At 37.3% G+C, this 22201-nt stretch overlaps 2 protein-coding genes across 6 annotated transcripts in view; both read left to right on the forward strand.

The window, feature by feature from the left end:
• Positions 1–11220, forward strand: part of C1GALT1 (core 1 synthase, glycoprotein-N-acetylgalactosamine 3-beta-galactosyltransferase 1) — a 238479-nt gene extending 227259 nt beyond the window's left edge. Inside the window, exon 5 of the transcript XR_010743474.1 lies at positions 11195–11220. The gene's annotated coding sequence lies outside the window, so the exon portion shown is untranslated. The remainder of the gene's footprint in view (positions 1–11194) is intronic.
• GLCCI1 (glucocorticoid induced 1) overlaps positions 1–22201 on the forward strand; it is a 54685-nt gene that overhangs the window by 6108 nt on the left and 26376 nt on the right. For all 5 annotated transcript variants that reach the window (XM_066317875.1, XM_066317884.1, XM_066317901.1 and 2 more), the window contains exons 2-3: positions 13335–13486; positions 21403–21489. In XM_066317875.1, coding sequence (XP_066173972.1) covers positions 13335–13486; positions 21403–21489 — 239 coding nt within the window. The remainder of the gene's footprint in view (positions 1–13334; positions 13487–21402; positions 21490–22201) is intronic.

The following is a 22201-nucleotide window of genomic DNA, read 5'->3' on the forward strand; positions in this document are numbered from 1 at the left end:
AACTGGAAAATTTCTCTCAAGAATTTAACTGTTAATGATCATCATCTTGTTTTAGTGTTACAGCATTTAAATGCATGTTTATGTTAGTCATTCAGTGCTGCCTCCTATGTAAATCTGTAGTGCTTAAACAATGGCTTAAGGCATTTTCAGGCAAGTAAAGTATTAGTAACATTTCATCATTAGAAGGGATGCATCACTGCAATTTGTCAGCCTGAGATCATACCCTTTTTTCCTTTGTGTCACCATTTTTAAGGTTTGGGTAATTGCAAAATGAGGAGCATTGGAGATCAGGGTGAAGGAAAATGGGTGTTTGTACTTAATAATGTAATTTGGAGTAACAATTTTGAATGCGTATTCATTGCCCCAAAATTAGATAATCCTTCAGTTCTGCTTTATTTTTTTCCCATCTGATTTGACTCTGAAACTCAGCACTACTATACAACTAGTTTTGAATTGGAGATGAAATGCTAAAGTGTAGAAATAGTACTGAAAGTGATCAGTGGCTTCTGCAGTATGGATACCACACAGAGTATCATGACACAGTGTGTAATAGCAATCCTTTGGAATGGCAACTCAGGCTCTCTGGTTCTTACCTTTCTGAAGCTGAGATCACTGATGGATCACTCGTGGTCTGTGGAAGCCCTCATCCATGGCTGAAACTGAAAAACGTGCACTTTCAGGAACTCTTTCCCACTCTCCCAGCTGTGTGAATCTGGGCTTAGGCCCAGAGCTGTTCTGTTACATGGCCCCCTTGGGTTGTCTGGTCATAACTGCTCAGACAAAGTCTCCTGTTAGTAGGACAGAGGAGGGCATGTAGCTTCTGGAAGTCTGTCTTGAAAGGAAACACTGCCAGGCCAAGTGTGGTTGTGTTGGGCAGTGCCCTCAGCCTGCTGTCTAAGGCCTTGTAACACTCTCTCTGCCCTGGCAGAGAGTTCATTTCACTTCTCCACCTTTGGTTTATGCACTTCCTAGCTGCTGCTGCTGATTCCTGCCAGACTGTTCACTCTGTTAGATTAGTTGTCTCTGACAGGGAGAAAAACCACCCAGAAGGTGTGAGTGTCTACACTCAAGGAATAACAGTTTTCTGCACAAAACATTTGTAAATGGGGGATTAACCTAAACAGTTGGTGTTAGGTCAGTGAAGATGGCTGTGATGGAAGATTTTCTTTTTTTGTAGTATTAGATCTCTTAATTAGCTTTCCATATTAGAAATTTCCATATTAGCTTTTTGATATTTCCATGTTGTTGCTTTGCAGATTGTATATACTTCCCAGTAGGTCATAAAATGTTATGAGCTTGAGTTTTGAGACTTTAATGCAAGGTTCTGTATGGGTTGACCTCCTTATTTAGTGTTGCATATGCCCCAATGATAAATGGTGCCACTGATGTTGGTGTTTTAAGGGCTGTTCTTCCACTGTTGCTGGTGTTAAATTGAAGAGTAGCTGTTTGCAATGGCTATTGTTCACAAATACAAATTGGTTCTTACCAATTGGTTCTTACATGCCATTTATTTTGCACAATTTGAAACTAGTTTTACCCAAACTACTCAAAGTGTCTTGAAATTTGCTCATAAGAGCAGCAGGTAGTAGTTCTGTCATGGTTTTTGAATAGTCTAATATCCTCTCTAAAATATTCTCTCAATCTGCTGTGAGGTTGTCTAAACAAGAGTAATATTTTAGGTGTCTCATTCCTTGAACAGTGCAAGTCACCTGTTTGAAGAAGACTACTTTCAGCCTTCTTTCCTATGCTCTTACCACTAGGCATTATGCAGTGTTGTAAACACACTTCTGGATTTCAGGAATTAACACTTATTTCTGACTGTCAGGTCATTGTAAGATGACTGGCATTCATACTTGAATCTGAAACTAATTTCTGTAGCTAAATTAATTTTGATATTATATAAAGTATAAATCTGTCTTTTAGAAATGTTTTATGTAGCAGTAATTACTCAGTTGCAAACTGATTAAATGTATGGCTGTGTGGGTATTGTTATATGCCTTTTAATCTCAAGTGTTTTGGTGTACAGTGCCTATTTTGGAGTTCTGAAAGAAGTAATTAGTAAAGGTTGGCTAGCTGGATTACCTGGGTATCTACATTTTTAAAAAGTCTTCAAGGTTAGAAAACAACTCCAAACATTTTAATGTAGGTGCTTAGGCTGCAGTGCCAAAAAAAAATTCATCATTTGTCACATTTGGAGAACAAGCTATCATTTGGAAATAATGTGTTCTTACCAAGAAACAAGTTTTGGTTATTCACTGCTCAATTACTAGCTAATTCAAGTAATTGTAGTCTGCAGAAATTACCCTGTAAATACAAACCCCACTTCAAATTATGTCGTGCAGTCAGAAGTTGGCTATTAAGGAGCAGATTACCTAAGTGCAGATATAAAATCTCAGATTTGTGAACATGTAGCTCTCAGGGATAACAGTACAGTTGCATTTCTCAGATGAAGTCCTGTACCCATGCTGGGTCAGAAATGTTGCTGGATAAACCTTGAAAATTTAGCACTGTGTTCCCATAACTCAGGCTACAGAGAGCCAGCGTGGAGGAGCCAGCTCTACAAGAGCTATGGATTTCTGTAGTTATTTAACATGATCTCAGTACCACTTCTGCATGCTGTGGCAGAGCTCTCTAACACAGTAGGGCTAGAAGGTGCATCGTAGGTATCAGAGTGGTGCTGCCTGTTCTCTGGAAAGGTTTGGTGAGTCCCGTGCTCACACATGGAGGCAAATTCAGTGCTGAGTGTCAGCTAGTCATTCTTTCTGGAATCTGGAGCCCTGGAAAGTACATTATAAAAACCAAGTGGCTTTGCAGCATTGACTCTATGAGCCAGGTGTTACACGTCCATGTTCAGCATATATTATTCTAAATCTTCGTTATATGTGATGTCTTAACTTTCTGCTTTTCAAAGCAATGAATATTTGAGCTGCTCACTGAGAGTTAAACCCAGATTTACGCTGAGTGTCCCAGAACAGACTTTGACCAGTGTGACTCTAAAAATACCAGCTAACTGCTGAAGAATGCAGAATGAGACTTAGGTTTACACAGTAGTTGGGAAGCTGCCAGGTTAAAGGAGAAGCTGTCTTCACAGAAGTAAATTTCTGTTCAAGGTCTTAAAATCTTCTTTCTTAATTGATAGCTGTGTTTGCTTAATTGTGGCAATTGATAGTGGAATACCACACTTCCTTTCTCTCATACTCTGATTCCTCTGCTCTTTCCCCTTCAGTGGCTCCTTTGTTATACCTGATGTCCTGCCTGGAATAATCATATTTGCAATATTTTCTTTACCCACAAAGAAAACATAAAATACATTTGAAATACTTGCTGTTCTTTTCAAAGGGAACAAGAAAAAGGCCTAACCTGGAAGAGAAAAAATTCTCGTGGGCAAAAATGTAATTAACTCACGCTTGTTTAAAATAATGTGTATTTGAGAAATGTCCATACAAGGAAGAGGCTGGAGATGCATACTCAGTATAGGATATAGTCCACATGGAAGATCCAAATAAACTTTGGTGTTGCTGTAGAAGGAGAGGCTCATTCTTTCAAAACAAGTTGTTTAGCAAAGTGTGCAGTCCATATATTATTTAAAATATTTTGTAGAACTGCTGTATATATCTACCTTAATGTCTTCCAAAGAAGGTACTAGGCTATTCAGATGATTGAAGACTCATGATTTTGTTTAGTAGTGTGTATAGCCTTTAATATGAAGTTGAAGGCTATAGGGACATCTTTTGACTGCAAGATTTATAGTAGAACTGAGACTGACCACACTGAAGATAGGAATTACCAACTGTAACAACTAAAAATTCAGGAGAGACAGAAGAAACGGGTGTGCTGACACTGCGTAAAATAAGTGTTAGATCTAGCCTTTGTTTAGTCATGCAAATTTGCGTGCGTATACAGCAAAAGAAAATCCTACACAGAGGTTTGTTTAAAATTCATTAATCTGGAGTAAAGTTTCGATTTCAGAAGGAAGTAGTTTGAAAATTTGTCTAAACGGGATTGCTCTGCCTTGAATACAAAGAGAATCTGTTTTAATGGAAAATGTTAATACCATTGGAGTCTTTCAGACATCAGAAAAGTTCAAGGATGTGATCTGATTGCATGGACACTTACCTCAAAAAGGCTACTAGGAATAAGCAGAGGGCCTGCAAGAAACAGCAGGAAGAACTGAGGAAAGAATGTCATGTTACCAACAAAAAGGTGAACCTTAGCTGAGAATTGTTAAAACACGAACAGGCTTGGACTTTGTGTGCTTTAAGAGAGATAATAGAAACATGCTGGTTGAAAAATGAGGCAAAAGTTGTAACCATTTGGTGTGAAGAAAAAGAGATCTGAGAATGATCTGAGATTGATGTGCTAAAATGTATGGTTTCAAAGTCTGCTCCAAGGAATAGTAGCTACAATCCCAGAGGAAATAGCGCAGATGTTTATTCAATGCTTTGTGCTCACCAGAAAAAAGTCTTAAGAAATCACTTTCTATAAGGACAATGATTTTTAACCCAGAAAGATTAAAAAAACACCCCAAATTGTAAGAGACAAGGATAATTTGGAATTAGGAATTATCAAGACTGTGATACAGATTGCATATTTCAGTAAAGGCAATTCAGAGATCTCAATTGTAGGATTTGGGAAAAGCCTACTCAGAAATTGACACCTTCACATTTCTGAGGTGATCTTGTCAGTAGGAGCAACATCATTTGAGCATAGATACCTGCTGAGTATAGCAGGTGCATCATTTACAAATGTGAAAAATGTTGTGCCTAGTTCTAAAGTATAGAGAACTATTGGTGAAACTTCAAGAGAAATTTGAAGGGATGGTGGAAACTAGGGAGAAATGTTAAACTGCAAAATTATCTTTCCAAGTGGTGTCATGCTAACCTGGTCTTTTTGATAAGAAAACTCATCTTCTAGATGTGAAGTAGATCTCATCTGGTTAGGCAAATTTTGAAATTAGGGTGATGAAACTGTTGATGAATATTCAGAAGTTTAATTAGTACACAGGCAGATTATGCAAGAAGAGTTTAAGAACCATGGGAATTGAAGTAGTAAGTTTAAAAAATTAGATTTGAAAGTAAAAAGTGGAAGTTAATGTATGTGGGATTGTACTTGATCAGAGTATCTTTTCCTCAAAGGAGGAACATCTGATTTGAAAATTCTAGAGGGTGGAGTTGGGTGATGGTAAGATCTCTAAACTGCCAACATGAAGTAACTGGAAAACTTCTGGGCACAGGTCCGGTCTTATATGAAGAGCAGTTGGCCACGCAGGGGCTGCTGGGGCATTAAATGGAATGCTGTGCACCCTTTTGGTGCTCCACAGTTTAAGAAAGGTAAAGTCAAATTGGAGCTGACTCAGAGAAGGATTCACAGGTCAGGAGTGTAACTGTGTGATGCTAAAGAAAATCTCAATAAAAATCCAGTTGTTTCATCAGAATCCAGGTGAGCAAGGAAGGGAATGAGTGAGCGGATTGATTTGACGATGCAAATATTTATATATTAAACTGTAAGAAGGTCTGAAAAAAAGTTCCTAGGTCATTTTTCCTGTGGGAATTGTGAGGACAAACAGCTGCTGTAAGACTGACTGTACTCTGTTTTGAAGTGATATGTGTTTTGTCAGAGATGGCTGTGAACTGGGCTTCAGATTTGGGAAGTTGTTTCTAGTCCTTTGTTTCTATGTCTTAACTGATAATGAAAAGATAATTTATTTAATCATCAAAGTTGAGCATTCTCATTGAAGCAATCAATTTTAATCTGGTTTCACGTTTCTATTTTTTCAAAATTTTTTTTCAGAAAAATATATTATTCTTGTTTAGTATAATTTGCTCTAGCTAGGAGAATGCTTTCTTATCTAGTAATTGGTGATCATTATGATGGCATTTTATAGCCTCTGTGCATTGATTACAGTTCTTTGTGTATTTTCATTATGAAAGTGGTGAGTTGTGCCTTCTGATTTGTTTTATTCATTATTATGTCCACCTGCATTTTAATGGAAAGAAGAATTAGATTAAAGGTTTACAAAACCTTCACTTTCTACATCTTGTTAAATTTTAAGTATTGTCATTACAACAAACAACACAAAATCCCTTCAGAGTCATCAAGTTTGAAAAGAGTGTTCAGTTACTGAATCAACTATGTGTGCTTATAGCAACCTTCAATATTTTAATTATTAAAATACTGGAAGAAAAAATAACACCCCAAGCTTTAGTGCTGTTTTTGGTTCCTAATTTGGTTCTCAATATTTGAGATATAGAATAGATGATTCAGCAGATCTAAATTAATGAACTAAAAGGAAGGCAGTTATCTGTATTTGCTAAAGTGCCCAGCAGTTAATGGATGGTTGTTTCAGTGTGCTTTTTCCCAAGTACTTAGCTGCTGAGCTCAAATCAAATTTGTCTCAACTTTACAATGGGAACACTTTTTAGATACTTTATTAAACAATACTAAGTTTAGGTATTTGTGTAGTATTTAAATTTGAAATAATAATCTTACAAAGAAAAATATATTCTAAAAATGTGAAATACATAAAAATACGTGTTTTTTACTTACATGTCATCCTGTTAGAAGAGTGCAAGTGTGTAGGTTACATCTGTTGAACAAAGCAGTCTTTTGTGACATGAAATCCTTCAGGTCCTATACATGCCAGCAGTAATCCTTGTTAGAAGAATAGTTTAGCTTTAGTGGACTGAAACTTTCTGCCATATGGTTTGTTTACTTTTCTTACAGAGATTAGAGTGTTCTTTCTGTGTTTGATCTGTAAGGATAATGTTGATTTTAAACAGGGGAGTTTTGCTGTGAACAAAATCTGAGTTCTGAAAGGTATTCATAGAGACATTTTACTTGTTCTGTGGTTGGGGGGAATAAGGGACATGAGGCAGCAATCTTGCTTCAACATGCATGCATAGGTAACCAGGATTTTCAGTCAGCTGGAGTGAAATATGCCTATAAATTGATCCATGTGTTCTACTTCCTCTGTTATCCATACCAGCCCCGCCACTGTGTCTTCCTGTGCAGTTGGGTGAGCAGAGCTCTACATCCTTGAGGGTCATGCATGAAATCTGTTAGGAAAGGAAATGCTGTGACCTATGGGTTGGATTCAGTGATTAATCAGAAGATCTTTTCCCTTTTTAGATGACTTAGTCATAGCTATAAAAGATAACTTCATATAGCTGGTTCCTAAATCCTGTACTGTGGGTCAGTGTGTGTACAATTTTCCTTTGAAGGGACAAGTTGGTGTTGGTTTATGTTGTTTTCCCAGTACAGGTGATGTCCTGTCTTGATAGACTTCTGTTTCTTGAAGTTCAGTCTGAATTCTCATAAGCCTTGTCACGTACAAAACTAAATCAGTCCCGACTACCAGACTGTAAAATGATCTGTGTGGAAGACCGCCTCCCCTCTTTTTTTCCCTCTGAAGAATTCTGGATGGAGAAAGCACATAAGCACATAATTCATGGACTTGGATCTCTGAAAAGATCTGTTCACTGAAGAAGTAGGCTGCTTTCTGCTTGTTCGGTTTTGGTTGTTGGAGCCTTTTTGGATTATGATGCTGTTCTGTGCTGCGTTGTTTTTCCCCTTCAGTTAGGATAATGAGAGGAAATTAGAGTGGATTGTGTCTGTCTCTTTAGAGTAGTAACTTCAGAATGTCATCTCTTCATTTTTAGTCATTCTTTCTCTTGATTTCTAAAGATAGAACCCGGGGAATAATTTCTGAAGTTGATACAACTGAACTAAAACCACTGTGGTGCATATAAGGAAAACATGTTTTAAGGAGCTGAATGTAAAGTACTTCGGAGATGTATTGAAGGTAACTTAAAAACTCTCTTCGTAGATTATCTTAGAATTATAATTTTGGTAGCAAAACACTGTACTGCCTTTTAAATGTTTGAAAACACTAGTATTTTGTTTTGTTTTAAGCCATTAAAGAGATTAGGCTATTTAATTTGAAATTATGAAGGAAGAGTGCAGTAATTTCATGTTTTTTCTTTTCAATTACATAAAACGGTGCTGTGAGGTTTTTTTAAGATCCTACTTAAAATCCTATTTTTTGTTATTTTGTATGAGCAGTACATGGCAAACAGCATGCTCTTTGTTGCTCTGCACCTTTCTGAACTGTTAATGCAGTCATGCAGCCAGTTAGCAGATTGGGTCAGAAACAAGTCCGTCAGTCACTGGCAACTGGGAAATGTCTTTTGAGCCAATAGATCTCTTTACTCCTCTGAAGTAAAACTTCAGGGGACCCCAAATCCCTTGTTAATCTTTTTCATGAGAGATTTTGGCTCCAATTACAAGAGAAAAGCCTTCTTGAGAATAAAGATTGAAATATTTTTTTAGAGTGGCCTCTAAATCCCCATTATTCAATCTTTTTCCTGGCAAAGTCATAGAGACAAGTTCCACAAATTAAACATGCACCAGTTTGACCATCTACCTACATAATCAGAGCAGGAAAGACCAATCAGATAGGCATTCAGATATCAGTACAATGTCACTATTACTTGCTTAAAAAGCAAACAAAAAAGAAAAAAAACCTCCACTGACCAGACTCTTCAGAGACACAATGCTCTTGAATCCAGAAATCTGCTTTTATGGTACTCAGGGAATCACTGTCCAAAGTAAGCAAGAACAAAGGTTATATCTTTTTATCCCTATCCACTTTCACAAGGTGTAACAGGAGAGGTAACTTTTAACTAGAGGTAGGACAGTCATCAGTAGCTGCTGTGGGAGATATGACTTAAGTGATGTCAGGCCATTGTTCTTACAGATCATTGTGGGTCACCATTCCTTAATATTCAGCTTTCCATTTCAATTTTTTGATCCTACATTGCATTCCCATATAATTGATTATTTAAGAAGCGTTCACATAGGCAGTTCTGCATCTCATTGAGTTGGTAGATTGTTGTAAAAATTGCTGTCATATCTGGTAGGAATGTCCTAGAAATATCTGATACTATTTTGTGGTGGTATACCCAGACTGTGAATATCCTTTGGGCCAGACTATTTGAACTCTGACTTTGTGGTTCTTGGAAGGAATCTTAAGCAGACTAGGATACCCATCATAGTGAGTCTTCCAAAGAGTATTTCTGGAGAAAATTACTTTGAAGTTAGTATTTATTTCCTATATAAAATCTGAAAATCTTCAGGGATAGATGAGTCCTAAGATTGGGACTCATTTCACTAGCTTGTGATCAGAAGGTTGTGCAGGGTGTTAGCAACTATACTGAAGAGAAATGACATCTCATGAAAATTTATTGTGGAATTTAGTACTGATATTTCATGGTGTCTTTGGTTAATAGTTTAAATTAGAGAAGAACTTTCAAGAAAAGAAATTAAGAAATTACCAACAATGTTGTCCAACCTTTTTGGCAGGACAGTGTCACAATTCACTGACATCGACAGTGAGATGATAATATTAATGGTCCTAGTTTTGGAGAACAATGCATTTTATTTGTATTTCTTGTTTTTTTCACTCAGTTCGAGAGGGATGTGTGTTATCTGAGAGTCTCAGGATTGTATTTATGCAAGTATGTGAGTGGAAAAGTTCTGGCCAAATTTGAACTGGATTTGCTAACTGAAAGAAACATGGGAAGGAAAGATGTTTACAGATGAGCTCTGGTGGATTGAACTGAACCAGCTTTTTTGTGTTACCAATGCTAGCTGTCAGTCTTACTCTTCTGTTGCAGGTGATTTTCCTCATTGCACATGTGGCACAGAGCTATTTAAGCTGAAAATGGTCTGTGAACATGACTGTCAGATTATATGCAGGTTAGCTGCTTCTATCCTAGATGGGAAGGCAAGCTCTTCATTTTAGAGCTGCAGCAGATGGTTTTATTTGAGCCCCAAGTCCTTTTCAAAAGAGCTGTCGTGTTAGGCGCTTACTGAATTACATTTTGCTGTCAGAGAAATAGAAACCTTTTTTCAGTCAGTCTAGGTAGTATAACTAGAATTCTCTTTGCTCTCAATGCAGCATACAGAATCATGATTTCATGCAGGTTATTTAAGTTGTTTCCTGCTGGGAGGAAGTATTTTGCCTGCTGTAGTATTCAGGTGGACCCTTGTGTCATTTTGTGTAACATTCATGACTAGAATGGTGTAGCAATTTGCCCTAAATACATGTCATTAAAATTTGTGGTATATTTAAAATAACACATGGAATCACAGAATATTTGGGGTTGGAAGGGATCACAAGGATCGAGTCCCACTTTCAAGAGAACAGCCAATACAGGGATCAAACCCACAACCTGGGCATTATTATCATCACGCTCTAATCAACCGAACTAATCTCAGAGCTCATGAGGTATTTTGCCTTGCTGCGAGTGTATGTCTTGCTTTTCTAATTTCTAGGTAAATTCCTCAGGTAAGGTTACACTGCTTAAATGCATGTTTAAGTTTGCTTCTTCTGGAGGTAGAGCTGAATTTCATATGAGATGTCTCACTTGTCATTGACTAAAACAACAGAATCTTTTGACTTACTGCTGCAATAAAATCCGTTTGTATGCTCAGGATATTGTCAGATGAGTTTTAGTCTGAAGCTTGGATAAAATCAGTCTGTAATTCTAGAGATTTCTTAATACTGTTGAAGCCTTTCTGAATGCTGAGGTCTGTTTGCTATCTTCAGGAGCTGTTGAAACACTTCAGCTGTTTTTATTCTCCGAGAAAACTGGAGCAGAGGTTTCCAACCAGGGAAAGTGGTTTGGGCTGGAGAAGGATATTCATGATAGTAGCATCAACATTCCACTGATAATGAGAATTTGGGAAGAAGTGTTACATAGTAGCTCCCAAAAGTAGTGGGAACCCAGACACAGGGTGTCGTGAGAAAAACGAGATTAAGAAATAAGCCCTGGGAGCAGTTCTAATATTTGGAAAACTGCTTTAGCTGATTTGATCTGCCACTGTTGGGGTCCATGCTCTCCAGGGCATCCAATCATGTCTGAGTACATTACTGTACAAGACACTTTGTCAAATGCTAATTTGCGAAAGTTCCTTTAAATACCATGCTTATAGATGCCTTCTCCTTTATTTTTTGAGATCTAATGATGCATCATAAAAGATGAGGAGCCAAAACTGTTCTTGAGCAGACCACAGGGCTGCTGCTGTTCTAGCTCTCCTGGTGGTTTCTGCCCATTATGTTGTGCCAACTCTGCTGTAGTGGGGAAGACACTGTGGTTATGACTTTAGGCGGATGCACTTCAGTTTTCATTAGGTTTAACTCAGTGAATTGTTTTGCCAGGTGGATTCATACATCTCTGCGTGCCATCTCAAAGGAGACGCAAGGAGCAAAGAGAGTGGTGGAATAGGGATGGTATTGAATCCATCTCAGAAGAGATGGAAGGAGCACAGGCAATGGTGAGATAGGGATGACATTAAATTAGTGTTAACTTGAATTGGTTTATGTACTTGAGAAGTGGTTTGTTTCCTGTAATTCAGAGAAACATTGATGAATAGTAGGGAATTTGGAAATCACAACTTGAACTTTTTTTCTCAGCTTTAAGGCTTGACAGTGTCTTGCAGTCCACTCCCAAAGTGCCTGTGGAAAAACAAAACTAGTAATTTTTGGTGGTGTTCAGTTTTAATGTCATTATTTGAGTTAGTAATGTTGGTATTTCTGTTGTCTTTTCTCTGGGTGTAGAATAAGTTACAAACCTTAGCTAATTGTCTAGTTGTATATATTTTGTTGTGTCTTTTGGGCTTGTGTTTTCTTGGGTATAGTCCTTACTTCCTCATCTTCAAACATTATCTTGTGCATTGTTTCTGACTTATTTTAAAAGGTGTTTTTTGAGAAATTTCAATATTTGGGCTGAGAGAGTAGCATAGTGCCATAGCATGACAGGGAAGGTTGTAAGAATTCTTTGTAGCTATCTACCCATTAAATGCACTTGTATTGCAGTGCAAATGTAAACACTAGTTTAATTTTTAAAATTTGTCATATCTATCTTGGATTTCAGACTTCTTTACTTTTAATAGTTCAAGGATTTTTCTTAAAATGCAGATTTGTCACGATTGGAATCCTATAAGGATAGATCTGTTTGAAATGATAGGGATTTGATTTATAGATAAGGCAGTCAAAATAATTATAGTATAAAAGGCAGCATGATATATTATGTCATGTCCAATTCACAGCATTATTTAGAACTCTTCACCTAAAATGAGTAGCTAATGCAGTGTTTAAGCAGGTCTATATTTGTCTAAAATGGTCTGTTTTAACATTGTCTTCATATATCATACTGTAATGATGCTGTATTAGTGCAAGCTATACCGTGATTGTGCTGAACACTATATATCACATTGATGATGGACTCTGCCTTCTGAGATCCATCAGTTTTAGGTGATACACGAATAGGAAATACTTGTGAAAGCCAGTGGCCACGTTTGGACTCAGACGTGTGCCGGCAGGTCTGCTCTCACATTCTGAGCAGTGAATTGCCTTTTGGTGGGTCAGATCAGTGCATAGCAAGTGACCAGCTTGGAAGTTACCTCACTTGTGAATTTCTTGTAGTAGGGATGAGCAAAACATCCCTCATGCCATGTAGGCCTTAGGTGGGCTAATGTGAAGTCTAGAAAATGAGTATATGAAGTAATGTTACCTAAAGGACAAAGCAGACAAAGACAATCCAGGGAGTATGCTGTAAAACTTTGTTCTTTCCCCCATCAATCTTGTGAATCACCCTGCACTTTGCTCTCCAAATGAAATGCCAGAAAAAGTGTTCCATGGTCTGGGTGTATGGGGAGAGAAGTACAGGGAAAAGATGAGGACTGCTGGCACAATAATGAGTGAAGACAAACAAAGCAGCTGCTCTGGCTGGCCCTCTGTCAGAGGGAAAGACTGGGGCACACTCTCAGCTTGCAGTGGGATCTTGTAAATAATATGGAATTTATTTAAATTATCAAATAATATGGAAAAGAGAATAAATTGGATATGCATCCTCTTAACAACCACAATTTTTCTCATTATTTGTATTTTAGTGTTTAGAAAGCTAAGCAAGCTGGCTTAAAAAAAGCTATCCTGTATTTTCTATTTCTGAATGTCTGGCTTTCCTGAGTTGCATCATCACTGTATTTAAATTGGCTTGCTGTTTTTTCTGAAGAAAATACTTAGCATAAGTAGCAGTACTTTGCAGATATGAACACCCTAAGCATTGGGGGTTTTGTTAAGTTTTCCCTTTTCTATTTGTTTTTCTCCTTTGTCTGATGTGTTTACTTGGATGTGATGGCATTCTTTTCAGCTTGGCATTTAGACCAAGGTTTCTGGTATGTCCTTGCCATTTTGTGTCATAGCTAGCTTTTAACATTTCATGTCAAATTTAGCCTGACTTTTTTGTTGATTTTGTTCTGGTTTTCTACAGTGGACAGGCCAAAATCCCAGCAAATCAGAACTTCTGGTACCATAAGGCGAACTTCTTCTTTGGACACAATAACAGGACCTTACCTCACAGGACAGTGGCCACGTGATCCCCATGTACACTACCCTTCATGTATGAAAGATAAATCAACTCAGGTAAAAGCTGTAAAACAAGACAACAGAGATGTTTCGTATAATTGATGTCTACTCAATTTAATTCTGAAGAAATGTGGATTCAGTTAATTTTATTATAAATATGAAACCCTAAAATAAATTACAGTAGTCTTATTTTTAATCAGTGCTAATGCAGTAACATGGTATGCAATGATAATATTTTTATGCTTTTAGAAAACAGTTGTTAAAAATAATTTTCTCAATGTGGGCAGATCTGTTTAGCAGATATCAACCTCAGGCTTGTATTGGTTTATTTTGATGCTGCTATATGCAAAATTGTGCTGAGTGCTATTTAAGAAAAAGTGTCCGTATAGCAGTGACTGACAAACAAGATTTTACTAAATCATGGTAATAAATCTGTAGTCTCAAAAATTGTGTGTGTGTGTGGGGCTGAGGGAAGGCCACTGAGGTTATTCATGGCCTGATACTCTTATGATAGCCTTGAATTCTCTTCAGGGCTCTGTCCTCAATAGTCAGGTATAATGCTGGGGCATTCTACTGCTCCAGTGCTCTTTGACTAGAAAGGTGAATGTTCTTTCTTGCCTGCTTCCTCCTTGTGATGGAGCTTGTTGCTGGTGAAGATGATCACTGTCAAACAGATAAATATTACGTAATTCTTGCCCCCTCTCCCCAGTTATTATTAAAAGAGCTGCATTATTGGTTTTTTCAGCAGTGCTTTTGGGGTTTGGAGGAAGCCATCTGAGTTTGTCTTCCAAACAAAATTGGAAACTAGAAGAAATTAGCTCTCTTCAGTTGCATTTTCAATCTAACAGGCCATGTAGGTTTGGTAGTTAAATCAGTTGTTTATCTCTTGTGCCTTAGTTCTGATCCATAGTTATCATAGGTCTTGAAATAGATTTTATGATTCTAGTCTTTTGTGTAATACTGTGTTTCTCAGGACAAGTTAGAATGTGTATAGATGTTTCTTCATCTTTAAAATATGGTGTCATGCAACACAGGAAGCCCTTTGATGAGGTAAAGATAAGCACAGAGTGCTTAGAAAAGAAAAAAAATAGGTCTGTATGTTTTAGAAACCTTACTTAATTAATTTGAGAAAATGATGATTAAAATGTTCCAAGAAAATTTGTAGAAACTGTAAAGAGGACCCTTTGGAAAAGACAGCCTTTGGAAAAGGCTGTCTTCATGTCCTGCTTCTTTTGAAATGAAGCAGTCAGTTTTAGCCAAAAACCAGCAGTCATATTTACTGTCACAAAAGATCTATCTAACAAGCCCTTAATCCTGGATTTATTTTCAAGTTACCTTCCTTTCACAATACTATGACTTTAAAGTCTTTCTGTTTTGGAAGCATAATTTCCATTCAGGAGATTTTCCGTAGCATGTTTGTTAGTTACTGTATTTCTCAACCCTTCTCTTAAAATGTATATCCATATCAATCTTTACAAATAACCTTATGAATGCAAAATTTAGAATATTTAAACATACACAAACAAATCATTTAACTAGTTACACAAAAAATAAACAAACTGTTCTATAAATATTTGAGCTCCAAGTATTCGGCAGTGAAATTGCTTTCCTGGTGAGGTCAAGTAAGCGTTCAGGTTATGTGAATGTTTGGCTATCCCTTTGCCTCATTCAGAAACTAAAAATGAAGTTTTATCTTTTCAGCATAATCAAGTATAAAAGAGAGGAAAAGCATACTGTTGTCATTACAAAATGAAGTAATATGAGAGATCTCAAGGTTTGCATTTGTGGATGTCTTCCAGCAAGGAGTTATATTAGTTGTCTTTTTATTCAAATTGTGCCAGACTCAAGCATTTTTCAGTGCTTAAGTTGAGTCACTACTTGTGACTATGAATATGTAAAATGGAATGAGCATATTGATATGCATAGTGATTTCCAGTTGGAGGGCTTTTTTTGTTTGATGGTTTTTGTTTTCTTTTTCCAAATAAAATGCTCACTAGGGAGGCTTGAAGATTATCATAAAACATTGTCTTATGTTTTGGTGTGTGTCTGGGTTTTTGTTGTTTGAGCTGTGTTTAGTTTGAAGTATATCTAATTTCAAGAACTAAGGGTGAGTTCCAAGTTGTTGATAGGATGCATGCATATCAAATTAAGTTAAATAAAAAGAAGCTAATGAAAATCAATAAACCATTTTTCTGTATGAGCCTGTTTCATTGGAGAATAAATTATCTTTTATTTTACTTCTAAATTCATGAGCAATGCTGTCAGTATAACTTACATTTGTAGGTGAAATAATTATTTCTCTTTCAAGGGTATGTTTTGTTCCTAATTAAATGTTAATCTAAAATCCAAATTTTGTGCGGTTTTGTTAAGGTGGTGATTATGGCTGTTCCAAGTTTCTTAGAATTCTTGTTTTTAAAAAAAGAGAGACAGTTTGTGGTCTTCATGGTGATCAGATGAACTTTTAATGAGCTTTATTCCAAGTCCTTGTTTCCACTTAAATTCTTTCAACTTGTATACTCATGAATAAAATGTTTCTTCATAATAATAGAAGGGCGGAAGCAGAAATTTTGTTTGATTTAGTTTCTGTCATATCTTGGAGAATAGGAACTACAATTCGTATTTCTGTATCCCTCCTACTTGCCTCAAGTGTTTCGACTAAAAATACAGAAGAGAAGTGAGGTGGTTGTTTGCTTTTAGAAAAATACACTGTAACACTGCATTGTGGTATTTGTACAATTCAGTATTTCTCAGAATTCTGTCTGTATGTTTGTGTGTGTATGTGTGCATATGCAGACAACTAGCTGATCTTTAAGGAGCAGCATGTTTTGGATAATCACAGGTATGCAGTTGTATTTAGTAGTGTTTTAAGTATTTCAGAAATGCAGGTAGACTTCCTATTATATGAAGTTACTTGTGTTGATACACTTTGTGATCCCCTGTCTGAATTCCTCCATTGTCCTACTTTCCTCTCCTTTTGAAAAACTGAACTTTTGATTAAGGCCATTTAAAACTCAGTATAACTTCTTTCCCCATTTTTTCTGTCTCTCTTGGGAGTGCTGATGGAACAGTTTTGTACACCACTTCTTTATGCTTCATCATTTAATTATGTCTCCCTTCAAAGTATAAAGAACAACTCAATGTTGAAATGGCTGTGTCTAACCTTGGAATCTTCAGAAACATTTGGATAATTGTCAGAGTTGATAAATATAATTATTCGGCAGTAGCTAAGTAACTAAAAAGGGATTTATAAAATTAAAAAGGAGTGATTAAAAAGAAACATGATGTTGATATAGTAACAAAAATATTGTCAGTTAAAGTTTGTCACGTGGTCTTTCTCAAGCTAAATAATACAAAGAAACAAATAGCTTAGTGGCATTTTTATTATCCATTGATTTCCTGTCAATGACGTAGGCATATCCAGCAGTATTGGAATCCAGTTTTTCTCATTGTATTTGGAAATAGGTATGGAACAAATGAAACTGAAGAAAGTTTACAAAATACCTTTAAGAATTTTTGCTTATCTCTAACCTAAAGAATAGTGCAGAGTTTCTAGGCTAAAATAAGCTTTTCTTGTGGGTATGTCAAGGCTTTAAAGTAGCTAGCTCTCATTAGACACTTTTTTTCCTTCTGAGTAGATTTTTTTTTTTGGCTGTAAAACTAACAGTTACAAACAAAGAGGATCAATTCCATGAAGCTTTTTTATTGATGTATTATTATAATTGATTCTATGGGGTATTTTAATGATGTATCTTGGCAGAAAGGACAGGGAATAAGGTATGTGTCATTGAGCTGTGAATTTGTCATTCTAACTTTACTTAACCTGATGTTTAAGGGTCATAATCTATAGTCAAATTGACTTCTAACTCCTTAGGCAATTTCTCTGTAAAGTTTCCAGATGGCCTTTGAATACTTTAGAAATAACTTGGAAACCCATCAGTTTTTATCTTCTAGTGCTGCCCTTGGGTTTCTTTTGAACGTGGAAGTCCTTCAAAAACATATTCCCCTGTAAAGCATAGACATATGTAGATATTCCAGAATGCAGGCTGCATGTAGTAATTGGAGTGAAGGGCTGGCAACAGATGTGAGATATTTAAGGTAATGCAGTCTTATTTTAGGTTTAGGTAGGTTGGTATGCTATGCAGTCATTCTGATCTAAGTGGAAAGAATGTAGGTGTGTGTCCTTGGCATGGATGGGAAAGTAAGGCAGGATTATCAAATGTGTTGGAGAAAGTGCTGATATCCACAAGGCTGGGTGAGATAGAGCTATGGTAGTTGTGCTTTACATGAAGACTGAAGAGAGCAAACAGATGTGGCATTCTGAGCAGGTCCTATTCCATGTGTCAGATGAAATGGACTACAAACGTTAACACCTTGAAAACAAGGGGTCTGTGTCTTGCAGGTGCAACATGCATTACCTAATGTTTTCAAGATCCCTTCCTAAAATATTCATTTCTTAATATGGCCTTGCAGGACTAATCCTCCTTCATGAAGTTCAGTGCGTCACTTCTGTGATGCTCTGAATTGTTACCAGTTTCAGGGATAGTCTCTTGCTGTGAGAGGTACTCTTACTCTCTGACTTGAAGTGCAGCAACTGTGGTTTTGTTTGTGATTCAGAAATTTTTCTTCTAATGTGATTCTGGATTGCGTTCTGGCTTTAATTTTTTTTTATATGTTTAACAGTTCAAAAGTACACTTGTAGCTTCAAATGAAGGCTTCCATTGATAAGCTTGTTTTACGGAAGTTGTAAATAAGATGAGAAAACTATTTCCATGAAATGTGACAGATTGTGGGTGCTACACACCCCCATCTTATTCGTGATCTAAGTGACACCATTTAAGTGAGATATGAGGTGTTCATACATCAGCTAAACTTAAAAAAGAATTTTTGTTTGAATGCATCAAGTCTGGGATGCTTCTGTTTGTTTTTTAAAAGCTTTTGCTTGAATACAAGGATTTGGTGTTATAACCCCAAAATTATTTTTCATATAATGTGGATTACAACATATTGCAGGCAGCAGTTTCCAGGGTTTGAAGAAGACTACCTTGCAGTAATATTCTAGTAACTCTTTATGTTGTATTATTTTTGTAAAGCTTTTCCTTATTTAAATTTCCCTCTAAGTAGCACATAAATATAACATTGTCTGACTTCAGTACTGTGCTAGGAACATCATACAATGTTTGTAATTTGACACTGCAGGTAAAACTGGGGGTCACAAATAGTCTGCCCCCTGTATACAGTGTATATATATACTTTGCAGAGTTGTATCTTGACTCAGTTTACCAGGGGCTGAAAGCATCCATGTAGTCCTTGTCTCAAGGGAGATGCTATTTGAGTGGAAGAGAATGTCAAAGCATTCTTGAACAAGTACAAATTAAGTATTAAGTGAATACGTTTTCTGATATTTATTTTTGGTTTCTGAGTAAATCCTCACCACTATAAGGATTCCCACCTCTCTCTCCTAACAGTCAGTGATGTTGTTGATGAAGGTCTCTAGGGGTTGATCTTAGTTTGTGGTTTGTCCTTGCTATCTGGATCAATATCTGTGTTTATTAAAAATCCAGTCAGACTTGTGTGTTCTGCATATTTGTTTTGTTTTTAGACAGCGTACTTCTATTTATTGGGAAAGTCACTTTGGCTTTTTAGATTCTTGGCATCTTTTCAGTTCTTACTGAATTGTAGTTGAAAGGGTATGAGTGTATAGTGATCCCTGGTACACCCTTCTGCACTACAAGTAAGTATTTGAGCCTCCAAACTGCCTGGTTCTACTTCATCCTGGTGTTCTCCAAGTTGTGAAGCAGTGCTGTATTCAGAAGACACTCTGTAGAGGATAAATTTTCTTGGAATTCCCTTTGCATTGCTGTTGTTGTGTGAGGGTATGTTTCCAGCTGTACTTGGGATATAGTAAAATACTGTAAGAGCAGTTTAAATTGCAAAGTAAATTGTAACAGATTGTGAAAGCTATGATTTTGAAAAAGTAAAAAATTTCCCTGTTTTCAGTAGTTAGTGGCGCAAGCCACTTCAGTGTTTTAAAAAAACACAGCATTTAAACCCAACAGAATGTCTTCCACACAAATTTCAGGGAGATGGTAAGTACCCAATCTGCAAAACCAGGTAGTTATTTAGAAGGTGACTGTTAAAATGCAGAGCAAGCAGATGCACACACACAGGTAGCACATGCATGTGGCAGAGCTTCTGCTTTGGGTCAAGAGAGTTAAGTCCTGCCTGGCTGAGGGACTGCCTTGGCTTTCACATAGTTTTAAGTAGCTGTTTTAACTTCTCATATTTGATTTTATTCTGTTTTCATAACCATGTTATCTTCTGGTTTCTTCTCCAGACCCAAGCAGAAGGGGATATTACATGAGAGAGTCATGTAATAAATACACAGAGCTCTTAACTTTTCACATAGGGACTTATTTTTTCTTTTCTGGGAATATGCAGAAAAAACTTCAAGACTGACTTTTTTCCATTTTGCTTTCTAGTCACCCACACAGCCTGCTGGGCCTTTGGTTGAAGTATTACTGGTGGTGTAAAAATAACAGAGAAAAAGCCCCATCAAAACCATGGAAAGTGCAGGGCTGGCAGGAAACACAAGAGGTTTATGTAGGCCTGTGCACACAGAGACTGAGTATTTTAAATATTAGCACTGATGAGTTAGGTGCTGGGCTGTAGGCTGTACAATACCACAGCAGTGTGGTGATTATGAAGGTGCAACTCATGCTCTGAAGTTACAGTTCTGAGCTTGATCAGTACCGTGGCTAGCCTGGAGTGGCCTGGCCCTGGGGCTGCTCCCAGCTCCCTTTGCAGGGCAGTGAGGAGCTGTGGGTGTTGGTTTGATGGTGTTCTCCAGAGTGGTGCCCAGCCTCCTTCCTGAGCTGAGTATCCATTATTCATGTGGGTACTACACAAGCTTCTAGATTCTAGATAGAAAGCACAAGAGTAAGGAAAGCTGTGGAGAAGCAGGGTTTCCATGCATGAGGAAGGTCCCACAGGCATGTGGATCTCAGATCCTGTTTGTCCTGTGGGCTGGAGTTTTGTCTCCCTAGAAGTGTCAGCAGTGGTCCCTCCTCTCCCTTAAAAAAACCCCATGGACAAATCGTTGTTTTCAGGGGTACACTTTCATTTGTTGTGTACTTGCTGTGAAAGATTCAGCTAATACTAGTAGGAATTGTTGGGGAGGGGAAAGCCCCAACATAAACAGAAATGTATGTGCCTGTAGCAGTGAGTTTTATACAGTTCATATCCCAAACTCTTCCTGAATTTTAGATGCTTGCATTGTTCCTGTGACTCTTGTTCAGGAATTCTGGTAGATAACCTCAATTTTCATAATAATAGCCTTGTGGCAAATAAACATAGTGGCTGAGAGTTTGGGCTCTCTGATGCTTCTCAGTCTTTGGGGTTTAATTCTAGCTCTTGTATCTAAGGACAGTCCCCAGACTTCTAAGCTTTGAGATATGGCTGGAAAAGTCCTGCCTGTCACTGTGTTACTTGTGTAAGTTGGTGCCAAAAATAATAAAAGGTGCATCAAACTCTTGTCAAGTCAGAGTTAGCAAGAAGGGATTGGTTCTGTGGTCCAGTGGTTGAGGAAGACAGGTGAAAGAAGTGAATCCTGGCTTGACTTGAGTTTGTTTTACAGTTTTTTTATTTGTGTAGTTTTTTGAATTGTCTACTGAGTGAAATATAGACACGGATGCCAAAGCACAGGTGGGAGCAGCCAGGTAAGATTTTTTTGTCAGGCCTCTGATTCCTTCTTCAGTAATATGCATTGTTCTCATCCTTTGTAAGTGCAAGTTTACAAAGCTTTGTTTTCTATATTGCTTTTTATTTAATGAGATTATTAGTGCTGCATATCGGATTCTGAAATTATTCACATAACTCTTACACCACCTAAAGAGTAAAGCAGTAATTTGTTCCAAAAAGATTTTTTTTACCTGGAGAACTCAATGTAGTGTATTTTTTGGTTTTTTCCCTTCTAGACACCCAGCTGTTGGGCTGAAGAGGGAGCAGAAAAGAGATCACATCAGCGCTCGGCATCGTGGGGAAGTGCTGATCAGCTGAAAGAGGTGAGAAGTTTTGCACAGTTGAGCCTTTAAAGGTTTGATAAGCCCAAGACATTTTTTAAACCCTATCTAGAGTTCAGGAAACTGCACCCTTTCCCTCTCCTCTTTTGCTTTTGAAACAGATTTTACCCCCAGTCTGAGAGTTGTTTGAAGAGTGATTGTTATTTTATGCTTGTTGGACTTCCTCTCTGCATACTATGAAGTATTGGTTGTGAAAGACTGGCCAGAGTGAATATTGAGGAACCAGCTTCTCGTTGCTTGCTTTCTGTTCAGTGTTACTTTAGTTAGCTTTCTGACCTTTAATGCTGCTCTCCTGGAAGAGGCAAAGTGTCAGGTGCCATGTTCGCATATTCTTGCGTAGAAATTTTGTTCAAATTTTAGGTTGGAGATGGAGAGGACACCGCTTCCACAAAGAAGTGTTGATTCAGTAATGGTATGAGTACTTGAAATGCTCATCAATCATAAGTATTTTGCTGCAGACTACAAGTGCAGCTAGAAAGAACCTACAAAAAGTGGATTTGCATCATGAGGAAGTAGATACAGTAGAACGGTCTCTGCTTAGCTAAAATGAGAGTGTCTCAGTTTTTGTCCCAGTAACCTCCATTTTTTCCAGAGTTTGAGTAACTAAGTCTGTCCAGAACCAAATAGGCTACATTCAGCCTCACACCCCTGTCAGGAAGAGGGTGTATTCTCCCTTCAAGAACTGCACTTTTAT

This window comes from Sylvia atricapilla, chromosome 1 (genome assembly GCF_009819655.1).
Source record: "Sylvia atricapilla isolate bSylAtr1 chromosome 1, bSylAtr1.pri, whole genome shotgun sequence".
NCBI lineage: Eukaryota > Metazoa > Chordata > Aves > Passeriformes > Sylviidae > Sylvia > Sylvia atricapilla.